We start from the raw sequence: 19,472 nt of genomic DNA on the forward strand, positions 1-19,472 counted from the left end.
ATTCCAACTTATAGCTAAATGTTCCAAGTATGTTCACAAAAAAATATTGTCTCCTCCTGCAAAAAATTAAAAAAAAATTAGAGATGATTGTGCAAAACTTTTTGAATGCCCTTTGTACTACCGTGGGGAATCCACCTCTACCACTCAGTATTGCCAAACCTAAAAAAACCACTGATCATTGTAGTCACAGTACACCTAATTTATGAACAGCCTCCTATTTTGGAAAATTCTTCCAGGAATATACAAGGATTTTATTTGCCAATTTCCTGTAGTGTTGTACGTGAACGGTATGTGTAAATGGCATTTTCATTTTATTCTTTGCCAATGAATAACGTGACTCTCAATTTTCTTCTCTACCAGGTACGTAAATATTACAGGGGAAGCGGGGAACTTCAGATTCAATGGTCAACATACCCTACCCACCCTTGAACTGGACAAAATTTAACTCCCCCCCCCACCCCCCCACACACACACACCATCTTGAAGTGAAGGCATGAACTATTAATTGCAATGTGGAATACTTTTCATTATTGTTTATACTTAATACTAGGACTAAATAATTACAGCACACAAACAGAGGTCTGTATGTTTCCCTGTACAAAGTTATGTTTTTTAAAAGCATTATGAATTTAAAGCACAGCATGGAAAAAGTGCAGGTTTCAATATTTTTCATTAAAAAAAACCTGAATGATGTATTTGACTTTTTATACATTATATTAACTTAGTGGCTGATGTACATGGCATGCAAAAAAAATTTGAGGTCTGTAGGTTGACACATTAGTAAGCAGACCTCTGAAAATATGGCATTTAGTGCCTGACTAACGACAGGATACACACCTGTGAGCCTTCAAACTTGAATTTGTAAAAAATGGAGAGAGTTAAGACATTGCTCTTTGGTAGTTTTAACACTGAGATAGAAAGGTATCCATGTACCACATGTGACTGAGTTTGAAATGCTCATGTTATCACCCCTTGAGAGGCTTCAGGGAGGAATGAGCCTGAGGACTATCTCTTTAGTGTCCCCTATGAGGGGCTGTATCATGATAATTGATATTGCTGTAATCTGTTGCTGGCAACATAAGGTCCACACGATGAAAGGTAGTTACAAACTTAATTATTAATGGAACTTTGGTCCCAACTGCTCCTATCAGGAGTAATTCAGGGTAAGCCAAAAGATAGCACTACTTTGAGTGAAATGCTACAACATCTATGTTATTAAATGACTAACACAGTGCACAATCAGCGAGCCCCAGTCGCAGGTTGCCTATCTAATGGCTTACAGGGGCAACAAAAGTTTGATTTTCAATATTTCATGTAATTATTGACCAAATTTAAAATGCTGACATAATCTATTCATTAAGAGATATAACCTTATATAACAGGTTTAAAACAATATGACAAATATTATAGTTGGAAACTGTATACATGTTTTGAGGCAGTGTAACTCATGGCACACAAACTGGCAAAAGTGTTCTTATGGTGTTGGCAGCTTTTCCATTGTGTGCTGCAGCTGGTAAATGTTTGCACAGCGAATGATGGGAAGTGATAATGACGAATCATTAAAACAATGAGAGACAAGATAGCAGAACAGGTGAGAAAATAGTGCTCAGTAAACATTATCATGATGCTGAGCATTAAATTACATGGTGGTGTAATGGAATATATTGTGCAGAATGCTGTCTTATAAAACAGACTATTCCATAAAATTTAAACTGCACTTTATGTTCCTTCTACCCATAACCTCACCTCAGAAATCGGGACATTTTGAAAACATCATTGGTTACACTACAGATCAACATGCCACAATAGCCCAGTTTTCTTTCAGCCACATTTCTTGGCTTTGACAACTCACAACCAAACTAACATTTCATCCTGACCTATATATCTCAGGCTATGCTACAGATCAGTATATCGTCATAACCAGTTTTCTTACCTTTGCATTTGTTGGTTTCGCCAATGAATAACCAAACTATAACATTGGAAAATGAAACAATATCCCAGGAAACCCTATCATAATCTGAGAAACATACCATACAAGAAACAAATACAAAAACCAGTAACTAAGCTTACAACCCATTACAGCCACATCAATAACCCTCAATTTTCCACTCTGCTTGTCAAAAACAAAAGTAATCAAATCATATCTTCCACTGAAACAAGTCATTAAATTCAACGACTCTCACTGATGACTGTGCAAAATCATGTGATTGGCTGTGACCAACAGAAACAATCTGCTGACAGCAGCAAACAACAGAAAAGGCACCAAAATTGCAAGTGCACTTTAGCCCATAATTTACCCACACAAATATTCATCCAATATTTGAAAATGAGATTGCTTAATGATTTTCAACAAACTTTAGACACAATTTCAAATCTATATGAAACTTTTTCTCACTGACAACCCTCGCAAAATGACAAAAGGAAGAAATATTATTGCCTACTACATTCCCACTGTTGTTCTTTATTTCTAATTCACAATATACTCTGCAGACAGTATCCACATGTATCACTGAACATACCTATGAAATTCTATCGTTATATGGCACATAGTTCAAGAGATATGGTGTCAAATATTGAGATGTATGGGGAACTAGCTTCTGCTTAAAATGGAGGACAAATTACCGAGACTATACCCATCGTAATCATCCAGTGTCTGGTAATGAGAGCACTTAGCAACTTCCAACAAACTTTAAACAATCTCAAACCTTTCCTAAATTTGGTCACTTAAATGCTAAATGCCAAATATTTAGCACATTAACCTATTTTTAAACTAGTTAGACTTGGGAGATCCCTTCTTTAAGGAATCAGAGCTGGGGATTTATAAATGGTATTCTAATGTCTCCTGGGCTAGTATGAAGATACCCATTCCTCACTGAATCATTAAAGTGAAACCTCTAGCATTTCCCCAAAGTGCCACTGACTGCATTCCACACAACAGAACTTTAACTGTGACTGAAATAATTTATAGAGTGAAGAGAGATTTACTGCAGTCGTTTTTGCTCTCCTTTATTACACAGCACCTTTTTATCTTCAACACCCAGGGCCAGTTCAACAAAATTTTTGCAGACAAGCAACTTATCATTTGGCCATTTGGCATCCCCCGTGTTTCCTTTCACACTTTCTATCTGTGTCAGTTTTCGCCACTAATTGTGATACACACTGCATACAAACCTTGCACTTTGCCACCTCTAGTGCCCCTCTCAACAAGGCGCCCCAAGTGGCAGTTTGTCACTTGGGGGTCTCAAACCAACCTCGTCATCACCTGAAAGGCTGCAAGTTTCTCAGCAGATAGTCTATAGCTGAAACTTCGAGAAGTTATTTGCCTGTACAACTACACAGCAACCCTTCTTCGTTTAATCAGAAAATTGCTACTCTCTTTCATTTCTACTGTAAAATAGACATTATTCTTCCAATCTTTAGTTTGTCTTGCTCCCACTTTTTTGCTGAGATGTGCACGATTGATAGTTTGGCAGAGAGTGCTGCTGGTTTCTCTAGACAGACTTCACTGTCTATATCACCTGTGCCCAAACCTGCACATATTTTACCATAAAATGCAAGTGTGGTATGGTATAATATTTATAATTTTTTTCTTATTCATCCACATTTTTCAAGCAGTGCTGCTTTTGTCATCACAGATATACTACTTGGTTATAACACCAATTCAAATGATAATCTGGACAGCACCGTATTCCTGTATTCTTGCTGGTGATGAGGGGGGGTTGTTTCTTTGCTGTTCATAACGGCAGATGAACTTTTTGGGATATTTTTTATGCCCCCTTCAATTGGTTGGTTGGTTGATTGATTGATTGATTGATTGGGGTTGAAGGGACCAAACAGCAAGGTGATCAGTCCCTTGTTTCAAATGTGGTCCATTCAGACAGTTTGACATCTCAGAAAAGTCAGAACGATAAAAGGGAAAAGGCTAAAAAAACGTAAAAGTGCAGTCGTGTTGTCAATGGCAAAAACATAATAATGGAAGTCAGCAAGAGAGTAACCCCAAGGCTATGCTAGAGGCAGGAAATATCCCACCTCTGAAGTAGTAGAGGCAAGACCACCTGCTATTTAAAAGCGTTCAACCGCTAGAATGTAGAAATCCATGTTGGAAAAGGAGACTAACCAGTTATAAAAAGTGATAAAAATAAAGTAAAAGGGAAAGAAAAGAGGATCTTGGCCAGGGAAGGGAATCAGGAATCTCCAAACACAGCTTCCAGTGTGAGACACCCTAACCCTCACTGCCCTGCCCCAACACCAGAGTGAGATTAAAAACCTTAAAACTGAGTATAGAAACCACTTTCACGGAGGAAACTGAGAACCAGTTTGACCAAAGACCCCCTTTAATTAGTAAAAATTGTGCTGACAAATCTGCTTCTCTGAAACACATTTAGAAGCAAATAAGTACATACAGTATTCAGCTTTTATATTCAGTCTTTCAGATATTCCTTTCCTCCATTGAAGTCAACCAATCAATACGAAACTGCATGTTTCTCAAACCTACTCAAACTGTCTTGTAAGCAAACACTTGTATCTGCAATGTATGTTGGCTGCATTTCTCCATAAATTTCTTCCCAAAAGAATGTCGTCGTGTGTCCATAAAGCTAGCATTTTATACAGTGTATAGCAGTATGGCTCCAAGTTCTCGCCATACAGTAGTGTGGGCCTGCAGTTCAATGCTCAAGCAGTGTTGGGAGTTTTAATGTTGTTATGAGCAAGGATATTTTATCTAAATGACTATGCAAGCTCTTCATTATCTTTTTGATATTCGTTACACCATCCCCTTCCCCTTGATTTAATTCTTAAACGACACTACGAGATCTGCAGAAACGAAACATTTATTGAAGTTGTGTGCAAAATGCAGTTCTATACCTAGGTAAGCAATTCCTTATCTGGCCAAACAATTCTCTTGCATGGATCCCTAAGAAACAAAGAATACCACTTTTCAGTTTCAGATTTCACTGTCCCCAAGTTGCTGTGTAAGCTTAAATTTAAGATAAAATGGGAACACCATTCCAAACAACTCCTCCTCTCGCATCAACAGACTACATACAAAGAGTCCTTTTAATAATGAAAATCTACTTCTGAACTGCCATTATTTCTGGTTCATTTCTTTCTCATATCTCCTTCGCGGTTCACCACATTCTTCCATCTTGTTTGTCCCCCTTCTCTCACTTTACCTATGTTCTTTCACCTTCTTCAATCATTTTAACTTTTCTGTGGTTTGTATCTGGGATATCCTGTGTGGAAATACAGAAGCGTCCGATCTTACCCGTCGGCTTTGACCCATGACGTCACAAATATGGCGGAAACGACCATAAACGACAATTCCAATATGGCGGATATAAAAACATCGCATACGTATCATAAACACTGAAATACACAGGTTTCACAAAAAGCCTAATGAATCTAACAGGACAAGCGTGGGAAATTGGGGGATTTTGGGTGGGGAGAAACTAAATATACACAAATGTAGCCACCGACCGCCATACAAAACCACGCAAAACAACGAAAAAAATCAACATCACGAAACTGACCAAATACCAAAAAACACATTCTTATCCAGAATCAGACACTTCCCTTGACCTACATAGATCTACAGTAACTCCCGATCCCATAAATTAGGATCGAACACTTCCCTTGACCTATATAGCTCAACAGAACCTCCCGATCACATCCCCCGATACAAAACTCAAAAAACACTTCTCTTAAACCTACATACATCTACAACAGCTCCCGATCCCATAAATTAGGATCGAACACTTCCCTTGACCTATATAGCTCAACAGAATCTCCCGATCCCATCCACCAATCCATTCCTGAACAAAAAACCACAACCAAATACACTCAATAACAAACTCACCCGACGTACAGCAATTACCATTACATTAACCATCACACAAAACCGTTAACTCACTAATACAAATTCCGCTTCAAAACCACGAACACAGCACTCACCACTGAGCAACAGCAAACTGACCCCAACAAACCAAACAAATGTAAACCATGAACACACCACCAGAGGGCACGACAAACACCCCCACGACATCTACAAACATGCCACAATCACAAACCAAACTCCGCGCCGTAATGACGTCACACACCACAACACGCTTACGTCACGGGTCAAAGCCGACGAGTAAGATCGGAGGTTTCTGTTGACCCTTCTGTGTAAAGTAGGACACATTTATGACTTTTAAAAATTTAAAATTTGGTACATTTTATACATTGTTTGAAAAGACTGGACTTTTATTGTATGGCAACAATGGTTTACTACTTTCCCTTCATACTTTGTAAGCATTTTTATAAGGCAATGTGTTTTTCATGTGATAAGAGAGTGAATTAATTAAGATTTTGGACCTTCATTTTAATTAATTGGCAGATAATAATTAGTATAGTATATCATTATTTATATTATAGTTGCATACCCTAATGTATTATATAAACAGTATAAAGTTGAAGTATGTAAATTATAGGTTAGGATAAATAATATAATACAACAGCTTAAACTTTCATGTAACATGAATCACTTTCACGTGATTAAGATTTTATATTAACAGGAATATAGGAGCTAACTTTATCTTGTTCAGTAATTTACTTCTTTGTGTGAATGTGTAACTAATATCAATATTAAAAATTTCCCAATTTCAACCAATACTGTAAAAACAGAAAATTAAGTTTGTAACGCGAGTCACGTAACTTGAGTCACAGCTATATGTTTTTAAGGTTAAAAAAAAAGAGGATGCCCGTAACAGCAGCAGATAGAAAAGGAGAAGGGAAAAGTTACAGAGTGGAGGACAATATGAAGAATTTGAGAAGCAGCATCAGGAAAAACTAGAAAAAGTCAACAGCAGCAGAAACTAAAGTTCCTGCAGTTGGGTCAACATAAGGAATAACTGTTGTTAGAAGAAAGAAGAGCTGAAACTAAGGAGAGAGTTATAAAACATAGGCAACGTAAGAGGCAAGATCAACAGCCTAGTAAAGTTGTTTTGTCAATGTATAAGTCACATAGTGCTCCAAGTAAAGCCACGGTTTGAGCCAATTGTTTCTTGCCATCTTCACCACTGCCTGAAGTCATAGTTGTTCAGGGGCTTGTGTGGTAATTCATCAGATGGAAAGTCAGAAATACCCAGTCATGGCAGCAGTCCACAAAATAGAGGCCTTACTTGTGAAGCTAGACACTTGGAAACTGGTTTCTACTATTGTGACGACATTAGTCATCAGTCACCAGGCAGGAAGGACACAATAGTGATTAGAGAAAATAATGATCTGAGGCATAGTCCGTATCAATTCAGGCAGGCTAGGAAATGATCTTACCTTCATAGTCTCAGATGTTATTGAATTTAGCGTATGTTAAAATGAAGGACTAAGTAAGGAACACACAATTTTTTTGTTTTCTCCAAAAAAAATTTCTGTTCCGAGATACAGGCCCCCAAAGATGACACTGCACATACCATTTTGAAGATGTGGATTTTGGCAAAATTTTATAAATGCTGTCTGTATCTCTGGAACAGTTCTAGATTTTTTATCTGAAAGATAAGTGTTTTATGATTACACAGAAATCTTCCATTAGGGCTTATTTGTCAAAATTCTTTTACTATAACATTCTGAACTTTTTATAATTTATGGAAATTTTTTTTTTCAAAAATGTCAATCCCTAATTTTTTTTTTTTTTCCCTTTTTCCCCCCTGTTGATTCTACATTCCCTGAAAAGGAGAGCTTCCACTTTTAGGTTGAACAGGTTTTATAAACATTTGAAATTTTTGACACATATAAAACCTATTTTATTACTACATCATCACATAACAGGCTCATAAAAATCAAAATCTTGCGTTATTTAACATAATTTTAGTTTTGAAGGATGAGTAAGAGACTCATTTTTCAAGCATTTTAAATGGTTCCAAAATGTATGTGGAAGGTCCAAAGACTTGAAGATTTCAATTTATATAACTTCTGTGCACTCTGATTTGTACTGAAATTAGCCAGTCAATGGAATGAAAATGTGTTCCACTGCTTCAGTATCTTCCTTTGATATGGAGTGATGCCTTCCTGTTGAACAAATAGGAACTGGAGCACTTACAATCTTCAAAACATTGTTAACAGGAAGTGAGTACTGATGGCGTTGTTGCTGTCCTTCAGTTGGAAACCTATATCTTGCAGCTGGTCAATGTGATAACATAGAGTTCACTACAATTTTGTTTAACTCATAAAGGGCATCTATAATTTCTGCAATCCACCAGTCACAGTCAGTCATTCACATACACCACAACATCCCCCTTCTCAGATTGTTAATCTGAATATTATCCTGCTGAGGTGTTGGCCAAATGAACAAAATTTCTTCTTTCTAGCTCTTTAAAGTCCGTGCAATATGAGTTCGCCCATCACTTTGAGTCCAAAACTGGGTCTTCTGATTTCCTTTCGCAGGACTAGTTTTTTTGGACCATTCTTATTTTTCTGCTCACGGAATTCTTTGATTTCCTCTTTAGACAAAAGAATGAGGGCTATGGATGTGTAAGATTTCCCAACTATTGTAAAATCCTCAGCATACTGAATCACAGCTGTATTTGGTCTGGAAAGATTACACACACACACACACACACACACACACACACACACACACACACACACAGAGAGAGAGAGAGAGAGAGAGAGAGAGAGAGAGAGAGAGAGAGAGAGAGAGACCTCTAGGTGTGTGTGTGAAACTACCCACTTAGGTTGTAATGCATAAAATTTTGATCTTCCAATATGTGAATTTGTATAGTTGCTCTTACAAATTGCAGAAGTTTCTTTGATACTGCAAGTTATGTACCTCTTGACTTTCACAACTTTTTGACCTTCAACTGTTACAGTTATAGTGTCTTTTTTGTTGGCACTCTGGCGCGAACAGTCCCATTTATCTTCCACAGAAAATGACTGTACTATTTGAACTTTACCTGCTTCTACAGGATGACCATGATAGGGATTTGGTCTTCCAAAGACGCTTTTTACAGACCTCGCATTTCTTGATTTGTCTACCAAGTACATTACTGATGAAATGTGGTTCACAATTGTTTTCTTTGAAAACGACTCTGGAATAATGGTTAAAACTTGTACCTTTTCACTGTAGGATCACAATATTCAACAGCTGAACTGATATTTGTAAAAAATTCCTGGCAAGATGTGCAAGAGTGCTTTAGTTCATTTTCTTCTGAAGATAGAATTTCTAATTTGAAGAGTGTGGCCAGTTTTGCTGTAGTGTATTCATCCATAGCTTTAGTAATTTCTCTGTGCTTTCTTGATGCATAGAACTTATCACTCGAATTCACTTACTACGGTTTCTTAACAGGAGTAACACCTACCTCTGTAGTTGACTGATTCGGGGTATTTAATTCTTCCTCTATTGATGCAATATCTGCATCATCTTCACCTTGGGAGGCTTCACCTTGTTCAGATACTATTATTGTTGTTATTCTGTCAAAACATTTAGAACACAAAAAGACGTCAGTGGAAACCTCTTCACTTTGAAACAGAGTCTTCAAATGATAACATTTATTCTCAACCTGAATAAAGTCTTTTTTTTTTTTTGTCTTGTATATCACTATTTTGTGGACATGCAAATAGTCAGCACAGTCCACTCTCCTGTGGCCCCAGTCATAAGACATTTCAAACAGTCCTTTTCACAAAACGCACTGCAACTACGTCAACTGGCAAATTCCTCAAAAAAAAGCGTCTTCAGTAAACAAATTAGCACTGACCAACTGCAATACAGAAACTTGCAATGAACAACCACAACAAAGAAACTACAACAAAGTGTCAGAAATATCACAACAATGAAAGTGGAAAGAAATAACTCCAACAAAAAAAAGTAAAAAAATAAATAAAATAAAATAATAATTGCAGCAAAAAAAAAGTGATAAGATAACTGCAATAGAAATAAACATTGTAACAAAGAAATTAGTAAGAAACAACTTCAGTGAAGACATACATTATCCTTGGAAGTTAAAAAAAAATTATTATTTTTTCAATGAAACCTGTCCAACTTAAAAGTGGAAGCTGTCCTTTACCAGGAATATAGCACTACACGGTACTAATCAACAGAAAAAAATTTAATTTTCCTGGATTTGCATTTTTCGGAAAAAAAACCCTTCTGTATATTAAAAAAAAAAAAAAATATTTAAAAGGCAACAGTAAAAGAACTATGATAGTAGTCCAAACAGAGGATACCATTGTAATCATAAAGCAATTATCTTTCAAATAAAAACCACCCTCTAACAAAATATCTAGAACTGTTACAGAGATAGAGCACTTTTAAAATTTTTCTGAAATTCTTATCTTTCAAATGGTGTTTGCAGTGTCATCTTTAGAAGCCTGTACCCCGGGGCAGGAATTTTTGTGGAGAAAACAAAATAATAAGTGTTTCTTACTTACTCCTGAATTTTAACATACACTAAATTCAGTAACATCTGAGACTATGAAGGTAACCGCCTGCCTGAAGCGATACGGATTATGCCGAGAAGAAGACAGTTCATATTCATCACTTAGTCATGTCCATCATGGAAAAGTATGAGGTATTAAAACAGGAACACCCTGAATTTCAAATAGGGAAAGCTAAGCTCACAGAAATATAGCCACCACATCTTCAGTTAAGCAGCAAACTACCTCATAACATATGTTTGTGCATTATGAAAATTTCATAAATGCCATCAGCAACTTTCTTAAGAAACATGATAATATTCCAGCTTTCAGCAACACATTTGTATCAAATATCATATGCCAGCACCCAGTGAGTTTTGTTGGCAGAATTGAATGTAAGACATATCAGAATTTTAGAGGTTTCAACAAAGCCTATAAAACTGATGAGCTGTAAATTGTGAATTTATCATGGTATGTTCTGGAGATGGAAGAAGATGGCTCTAAAATAATTAAAATCAAAGACAAAGACTCTAAGTTGATAAAGCAAAATACACATTTTCCACAATTCCTCAGTTTCTTCTTCATTGCTATACAAAGAGAGGTCAGTCTGCATTTTATTATCAGCAAAAGGAAATGGTTCCAAGCCGAGATTCTAAGGAGTTTGCATTGCCACGTATTGATTTTGCTGAAAATTACAATTATGTTTATCAAGATGAGGTGCAAAGTGCACATTGGGCAGAAGAACAAGTTAGTATTTTCACTGTGTCATTCAGGTTCTCCTCACCGAACTGTTGCTGTTTCAGACAACTTAACCCATTCCCAGGATACTGTGATTGCATATATTAGCAAGGTAGTGTCAACTAGACCTGAAAATGTGAAGGTAATTTCAATATGGTCAGATGGACCTACCTCACAATTTAAAAACAAATACATTACTGCTGATGTACTTCAACTTCGATCATTTCATAATGTGGAAATCTATTTTAACTTTTTTACTACACCTCACAGTAAAGGAACCGTAGATAGAATAGGTGCAGTTGCGAAATGGCAAGCGTGGAATGCAGTAAAAAGGCAAAAATTCATAGGAGGTGATGCATCACCTTTTGCTCAGGCAGGTGCAAGTACCACAACTATGCAGCTTTTTCCATATGTCTACTGATCAAATTGAAGGAATCAGTGTGAAACTTGATCTGGCTCAAATACTTTCTTTAACAATCAATATCAAACATAAAAAGCATTCACTGCTTTCACTATGAGAAAGGAGTACTATAAACATATATGCTGTCAAAGAATTTCCCTTCTGCATATCATCATACTGAAGAGACCAAAGAAAATGTAGAAATTGTAGACTGGTACAAAGAAGAATATGATAGTAAATTCTATGCTGGAGAGGTATGTGAAATTTATCTGATCAGTGCAATGGAGAGCGCTGGTCACTACTGGAAACAGCCGGCAAAGTGTGCTGAAATACTGTACACACAGGACAAAATTATAAAGCAAATAAATCCACCTGATGTCATCAATGCAAGAGGATATTTTCAATTTTCTGAAATTTAATTGAATTTATGGGTTATTTTCCCAGATGTCATGCTCTTATAATTTTCCACAGTGCTTAAAAATGAAATTTTAAAGTTAAGTTTATCTTATTTGGTAAATAATGCCTTTTTCCCCCTGCTTGGAGGAAAAACTTTCTCCAACAATAAGTATCAAGTACCATGAGTCACACAGTTTTTTCAATATATTACAATATTTTACAAGGTATACATTTTTTTAGAAATCTGTAACTATGTCATTTGAATACCAACCTAATTTGCATTTTCTGTGATAAAAACCAGATCCATACTCTTAATAGTTTGACAACACTTTTGACCTAAATTGTACATTAGCAATAGGATGTCCCAAATTTGTAACATGAGTCACAATATAAATTGCTTTCTTGTTCTTTAATTTTAATGCTCTTCACTGCTTAAATATTAACTCAAGATCTTTGCCTGAATAACACAAAGTATGATGATGAGTTACAAAAGAATATTTAGATTGATGAAAAGTCGAAATCTGTTCATGTACAAATTACGAAGGACCGTACAGTTAAACAATTATAAATTTGGTAATTTTATTCAAATAGTGATGCTCCTGTAGCAAGAAGTGACTAATTATCTATCTTAAGTGCTATAGCTTAATTTGCTCGGTAGTAATCTGCCCATCATAGCCTATACCTAAATATGGAATGTAGCTTTAGTAGAGAAATATACAGGTACAATGTAATGCAACATTCTTTTAAAAATTTATTTTCAATGCTACCTTCTGATTCAAACATCTTTATTCAATTCTGGCGATATGGTCTACTATGCTGCTTAAGTTTTAAACCAGAAGAATGCAGATCTAAATGCTCCAGAGCACAAGTAATTCTACATACTTTGTAATCTTACACGGTAGGCCTACACAAATTCCTATTGATAGATTTTATTATTACACTTCATTCAGTTAAGAGAGGTGGCACATAAGTTGGTGCCACAAGAATCTTGAGCCTACAACAACTGAGAGCCCAAAGGGATGAAATGAGAGAACGGCAGCGATGGCAATAAAATCGTGAAAGTTCTAATGTAAGGGTAATTAATTTAATTCTCCGTTGTTGCATGGGATAACGGACATTAAAAAGGGGCATATCCTGTAAGTCTGGAGGATGTGTTTACCTTTCTCTTACAACAGTATTTCAACTATAACTAATTTCGTTCTAGGTGCCAAATCTCTGGGTGCAGCATTACGCTTACTTACGACCATCACACAACAATCCGCACTGTACGTTTTGAATTTCATGTAACCATTAATGCTTCCTTACCGTAATTACATGCCGGACACGAAAATGTAACAATATTCAAAAATGTGTCATCAAAACATGTGTTTGTAATGTGAATCACAACAATCACCTGTGGCATAATGCCGCTTTCTTCTTCCGGCTGGGCATCATTTCCACTTAAGGCTCTTCGAAGTTTATCCATCACTGAGCAAACCACAGAAGCTTATAAACGACGCGAAGATTTAGTACTAGTGGTCGTTCTTCCCTTTCAGTCTTTTTCGTTAACTTGTCAATACGCTGCACCTATACAATGTGTAGCTTCAGATTTTGACAGTTCTGCAGAACAGCTTTGCCAATCTCAGCAACAAGTGTCACATGCAAACACAACCAAAGAATGCCTACCTCTTACTTCCAAAACTTCTTCTCGATGCTTCATCGTTAAAAACAACGATTTTCTTGCCAAATTCCACAGACATCATTTTTCAATTATGCTCTGCTGAAGATTATAGTCTAGAGATGCCGATACATGTACAAAACTCTGTGCGACGCTAGTATCGGAACACTTCCTTTGTGACCATGTTATAAAACTGGACCGTCAACTAATTCGAGAAAAATGATTTAGCCTTGATTTTCTCCCCTGATACATGTTGACGTCGTGATGTGGTTGATGTTCAAAGTGTTAACGAATAGGCATGACAGAAAATGTAATTTCATTCGTTTTTTGGTCCTTCTAGATATGGAGAAAGAAGGAAAAGGCAATGACAGCATGGGATATGGATGTAATAGAACAAAATGTATGAAAGTACAGTTTCATCACATTTGTAAAGGGGTTAATCTTTTAGAGTTGCAATCGTAGTACTGGAACACTTTATCATTTGTTTGGAATTAGCTTCGCTTCGCGTCTGTCAAGGTGGCACCAAGGATGTTAGTGCTTGAGTCAGTTGAGTGCGTGTGGCAGTGTGCGATCGAGTGGCGGAAGCAGATGATGACGATGCGCACGTGCCACTTGTATGTGTAACATTTGTTGTTGACAGTTCTGTGAAAGTACATGATTAAGTTGTTATTTCGATCGGTGTTGGCCTGGTGTTATCCTGAAAGGGGTGGAGCATTGCCGTTAGGCAGCAGTGAAAGGAAAGTTTGAACATTAACGGATCGAAATCAAGTTCGGCTTTTTGGATTGGTGATGGGTTTCAATCTGCAAGAGGAAATATTGAAGTATCTAAATGCAGTTGGTGATGTAGACACATTGGATATTGCAGTTCACTTCAAAACCGATCATCAGAAGATAATTGGAGCAGTCAACAGTATCCAGGCTCTTGGCGAGGTATGGGCAACAGTTTGTGCAACCACCACACCTAAGTAATATGTCATTGTTATGCATTTAAGATCCTGTGATGCTTTCCATGTTATTGTATAACAAATTCTATGTCAATAATCGAGGTTAATTTTTAGGAGAAGCTGACAGTACGTGTTTATTAAAGATACTTGTATATTAAAGTTTTTGCTTTGCGAATCATTTCAGTGTTTGTGGCTGTGTATGCTTTTCATTCTGCAATATAGGTTTTTCAATCTCTGGATTAGACATGGGAACGGCTGTGTGAAAACTGTTGCACGAAGTTGATATGCAGAAGGTTGCAAATAATGTGAATTTCCACCTGAAAATGTTTTTGCTAGGTATAAGTCGTCTTCCTTTCATCATTTGTAACTGTCTTCCTCTCGCCCTTGAAACAAGTCCGTCAATATCCATACTTTGTTTGATGTCTTCGGTTGATAATTTGTGAGTTATTGCAGAAATAATAATAAAAGTAATTCGTAAACACTCTTTTATAAGCAAACTATAGTTTATCGCTGTCGTGCCAATTGATCTAAGCTTACCATTTGCATTACCAACAAGTCGGGTCGACAGAAGCGTCCGATCCCACGCGTCGGCTTTGACCCGTGACGTAAGGGTGTTGTGGTGTGTGACGTCACGACGGCGCGGAATTTAGTTTGTGAGAGTGGCGTGTTTGTAGGTGTCGTTTTGATGCGATCGGTGCTGCTCTCTGGTGGTGTTAGGTGATGTTTTTGGTTTAATTTGCGAGTTTGGCGTCGTGTGTGAATTTTGGTAAATTGCATTTTTTATGTCTTTGGTAGGTACGGATATGACTGACAGGATCAACAGTTTTCAGTTGTCGGCTATGATGGGGGACAGTGCGTTGTCTTTAATAAAATTTTTTCAACTATTCGGATTTTTGGATGAAGTCGTGAAGTGTTCAGTATGTCGTGAAGAAATGAGGCTTACTTAAAGTTCCGTCGTCTCGGACCAGGGACGGCTGTATGTGGAGATGTCGTAAGGATAACAGTTCAAAGGGAAGTGTTCGATCCCAACTTATGGGATCGGGAGCTGCTGTTGAGCTATATAGGTCAAGGGAAATGTCCGATTCCAGATGATATTGTGTTTAGTGGTATTTGGGGAGTTTTGTGATGTCGGTTTTTTTTCGTTGTTTTGCGTGGTTTTGTATGGGGGTGGGTGTCTAAATTCGTTTATATTTAGTTTGTCCCCACCCAAAAACCCCCTATTTCCCGCACTTGTCCCGTTAGTGTCATTAGGCTTTTTGTGGAACGTGTGTGTATTTGTTTGTCGATGTATTTTCGTCCTCATAATGTGTACGTAACGACTTTATATGCGCCATATTGGAATCGTGGTTTATGGTCGTTTCCGCCGTATTTGTGACGTCATGGGTCAAAGCAGACGGGCGGGATCGGACGCTTCCGTATTTCCAACAAGTCACCCTATTTTACTACCACGCATAATTTCTCTATACGTAACTGTAGTTACCGCTACAGTATGAGGATAGATTACCACACACCTTATAGAGAAGGCATAGAATCACAGACAAACACCATGAAAAGACATCTAAACTTTTGGCTTTTAGTCAAAAGGCCTTCATAAAAAAGCAGATCACACACACACACACACACACACACACACACACACACACACACACACACACACGGCTACTGTCTATGTCTGCTCCTTTTTTTTCAGAAAGTTAAAAGTTTAGCAGTCTTTTCATAGCATCTGTCTGCGATTCTACACCACCTCTACATAATGAGTAGCAATCTATCCTTCACATATTGTTACGCAATCCTGGACTTTTGATGGTTATTTGAGGGTATTCATATGTTATGACTGTTGTTGTTGTGGTCTTCAGTCCTTTTAGTTATATGTTGTTAATCTTGTAGTTACCTGAAGTGCATAATGAAACATTTTTGTACATGCAGGGAGTTTTGCCAGTTCCACTATACTGCTGTAATGCCAAGATATAACTACATAAAATAAGAGTTGTCAGAGTAATACAATACAAATCGATAGATCAAAATATACAACACATAGCATACGTAACATCAAACAATGGGAAATCCAGGATGGAATGTAACGATATTATGAAAAGAATAGTTGCTACTCACCAAATAGTGGAGACGCTGAGTTGCAGATAGGCACAACAAAAAGACTGTCAGAAAACTCACATGCTTTATGAGGATAGGACAGGTAGCATATGGGGATAGAGCATTTGGTTGTCTGTGGTCTTGATTAAGGAAACATCACCTCAGTTCCCTTACCAATCCAGGAAAACCACAGAAAACTGAGATCAGAATGGCCATATAGAGCAATCCCATCATCCCAAATGAGGTCAGTGTCTTTAACAGCTGCACTGCCTCATTTGGTAAGTCCATATTGTATAATGTACCTTGATTTACACGGTTTGTTTCAGGTAACTTGCGATAAAAAACATAATTTTGTTCTTCATTGCTGGCCACACTAGTGATGACACGTGGACTGTTCCCAGTTACTTGCAATGTCAAACATAGTGCTGATGTTCTTAGCTGCACACACTGAGATATCCATTGATGACACCTGGACTGTTGTGCCCCTTGCAAAACTCCAGACTCTGTTCTCTCCATATTCAGTTATGTGCCACCGTCCACCTGAAAAAAACTAAGCCAACAGACATTACTAGCATGTATTTTACACATGATCTCCTTGTGAAAATTGTAAACCATAATTATATGTTGAAATACGACAACGTGCTGTAGTTATCGCCTTTCATTACAGGACAGTGGTATTACAGTACTATAGTTTGACAACTTACATGCTTGTTGTTAATCCAGATTAACTGATACGTTAGACACCGCTTCACCAACTCGCATCCAAAATGTCCATTCCAACATAAGAGATCTCTTCCAGTGCTGTAGATCAGTCTGTCGCTGTAACCTACATGTAAAAAACTAATATTAATGAAAAAGGAGTATTGTCATTCTTTTGTTCTATCTGTTACCCATGTCGTCTCTCACAATACATCATCAATGTTACCTTTCAGAAATAATAGTTCATTTTTCAGTGATTTTTTTTTTTTTTTTTTTTTTTTTTTTTTTTTTTTTTTTTTTTTTTGGGGGGGGGGGGGGGATAGATTGGGGAGGTCATAAAGGAAGTGCAGGTCACTTAGACCCCAGGATAAAGAGAGCCATCTGCCATCATGACAATGGAAGACAAAGATGAAGTGGAAGGGTACATCAGAGTTTTAAAGGCAACTCCTTATCCCCCCCCCCCCTTCCTCACCCCCCACCCCCCCACCCCCCTTTCTTCCCCAACCCCTAGCCCCTTGTTTATTGTCATCCAAGCCTTCCCTATGTGTGAACGACATATAAGTCCTTTTTATCTTGGGGTCTGAGGGACTTCCCCTTTCTTTTTAACTTCCTCCAATACATGTCTCCTCACAGAGAAAGGAGCTATTAGTTCTGAAAGCTAGGGTAGTGTATGTCTTCTAAATGTGTCTGTTAGCAGTACAGACATTTCTCTTGATATTAAGTACTGGCCAGCAAATCTGCCTCACAATTTTATAGTTTCCTTACGGAATATTCATTTTGACAAAATAAACTTAACTTGTTCTAGAATTCTGCTGCTCATAGAGATTATTCACAAATTCAGTTCGTGCTTCTAAATGATGTCATTTGACGCAACCAACATTGTTCAGAGCAATGATGGTTGAAATTTTGAAAAGACATTCAAAATTCAAGGCCAAGTTTATCATCAGATTGGCTGTTTGGTCTTCTTTATCTGTTTCACTTCCAAGATGTTAAAATTCATCCACATTTAACATTTATATGTACAACTTGTCCATCTGCTGTACACACATTACCTTGGTTTTCATTTTGTTTTGAACTTTGTTCACTTTCTGTAACCACTGCTATGTATAACTTTAATTATATCTGCAGATTTTCTGACTGTGGCAAACATTTTCCACATATTGAAACAGTTCTTAATCTTATTTACTGTCTTCCCTTGCCATCTCAATGGCTAGAATAGAATTTGTGTAACTTCATCTGGTGTAGGAGGCAACTAGTCGAGCTTTTATGTTGATGACTTGGCTATTATTAGGGCACCCACCAGTTTTAGCTCATTCCAAAGCATATCTCTCAACAGATTTGGCTTAATTACTTGGTCACCTTTCAGGGTTTGACCTCCACTTTTCTACATTTTGCAGCTGTAAGGGTTGTTCGGAAAAGGACACCATATATGGCGCATGTGCTGTGATCTTCTACACCTGCTATTGGTGGGTTTATGTTTGCACCTGAAAGCCAGTGTTGTAGCCAATTCATTGTGGGAAGGGTCATAATGTGCCTTCACCATTGTAGACACCTGACACTGTAGGGATTGCATTGCTGGTGCTAGAGCTGTAACCTGCCCATGTATGCTGAGGAGTAGATGCCTGTCCAGTCTTTGTCACCAGGACTCCGGGCAACATGTACTGTGCCTCGGTCATGGCTGGGTGCCACCCATGGGGAGAGCCTCAGATCGGAGTGAGTGGCATCAGGGCAGACAATCCATGATGAAACTGATGAAACACATTCATATTAGTGGCTGTGCCAACATGGCAGTTCTAACAGGGGGTGGGGGGAGGGAAATTTAATGCAGAGGCTTTAAACACCAAGATGTTTCTGTCTTTGGCGATGCTGAAAGTTGAGCAAGAAAATGGAGTGGTGGTCAGTTCACACATTTCTTGGTATTCTCCAGGACCGACGGAGAATCTTTTGCACCAGTGAAGCCAATTTTCTTTGAAAAAGTTGAGGATAGATTTGGAGAAGTTGCTGCAATAGAAAAATACAAAATGGATCTTTGTTATTGAAAACTTTGACTTGTAGCCAATTACAAGCACTTCAGGTCTTTGGCAAGCATGGGGTTACGCCAGTTATCATCTCTCCCTGTAACAGACTCAACAGGATTGAAGGAATCCTTTTCCATTGGGATCTA

General features: G+C 37.6%; 2 protein-coding genes across 2 annotated transcripts in view; one reads left to right on the forward strand and one right to left on the reverse strand.

Annotated features, from left to right (window-relative positions):
- The window catches only part of LOC124784954 (vesicle transport protein SFT2B), a 69,765-nt gene extending 56,010 nt beyond the window's left edge, over window positions 1-13,755 (reverse strand). The window contains exon 1 of the mRNA XM_047254184.1: window positions 13,311-13,755. Within this exon, the coding sequence (XP_047110140.1) occupies window positions 13,311-13,382 (72 nt within the window). The 5' untranslated portion in view covers window positions 13,383-13,755. The remainder of the gene's footprint in view (window positions 1-13,310) is intronic.
- A 234-nt stretch (window positions 13,756-13,989) lies between these two features.
- Window positions 13,990-19,472, forward strand: part of LOC124783379 (phenylalanine--tRNA ligase alpha subunit) — a 145,035-nt gene continuing 139,552 nt past the window's right edge. The window contains exon 1 of the mRNA XM_047254057.1: window positions 13,990-14,504. Coding sequence (XP_047110013.1) covers window positions 14,364-14,504 — 141 coding nt within the window. The 5' untranslated portion in view covers window positions 13,990-14,363. The remainder of the gene's footprint in view (window positions 14,505-19,472) is intronic.

This window comes from Schistocerca piceifrons, chromosome 1 (assembly GCF_021461385.2).
Source record: "Schistocerca piceifrons isolate TAMUIC-IGC-003096 chromosome 1, iqSchPice1.1, whole genome shotgun sequence".
Taxonomy (NCBI): domain Eukaryota; kingdom Metazoa; phylum Arthropoda; class Insecta; order Orthoptera; family Acrididae; genus Schistocerca; species Schistocerca piceifrons.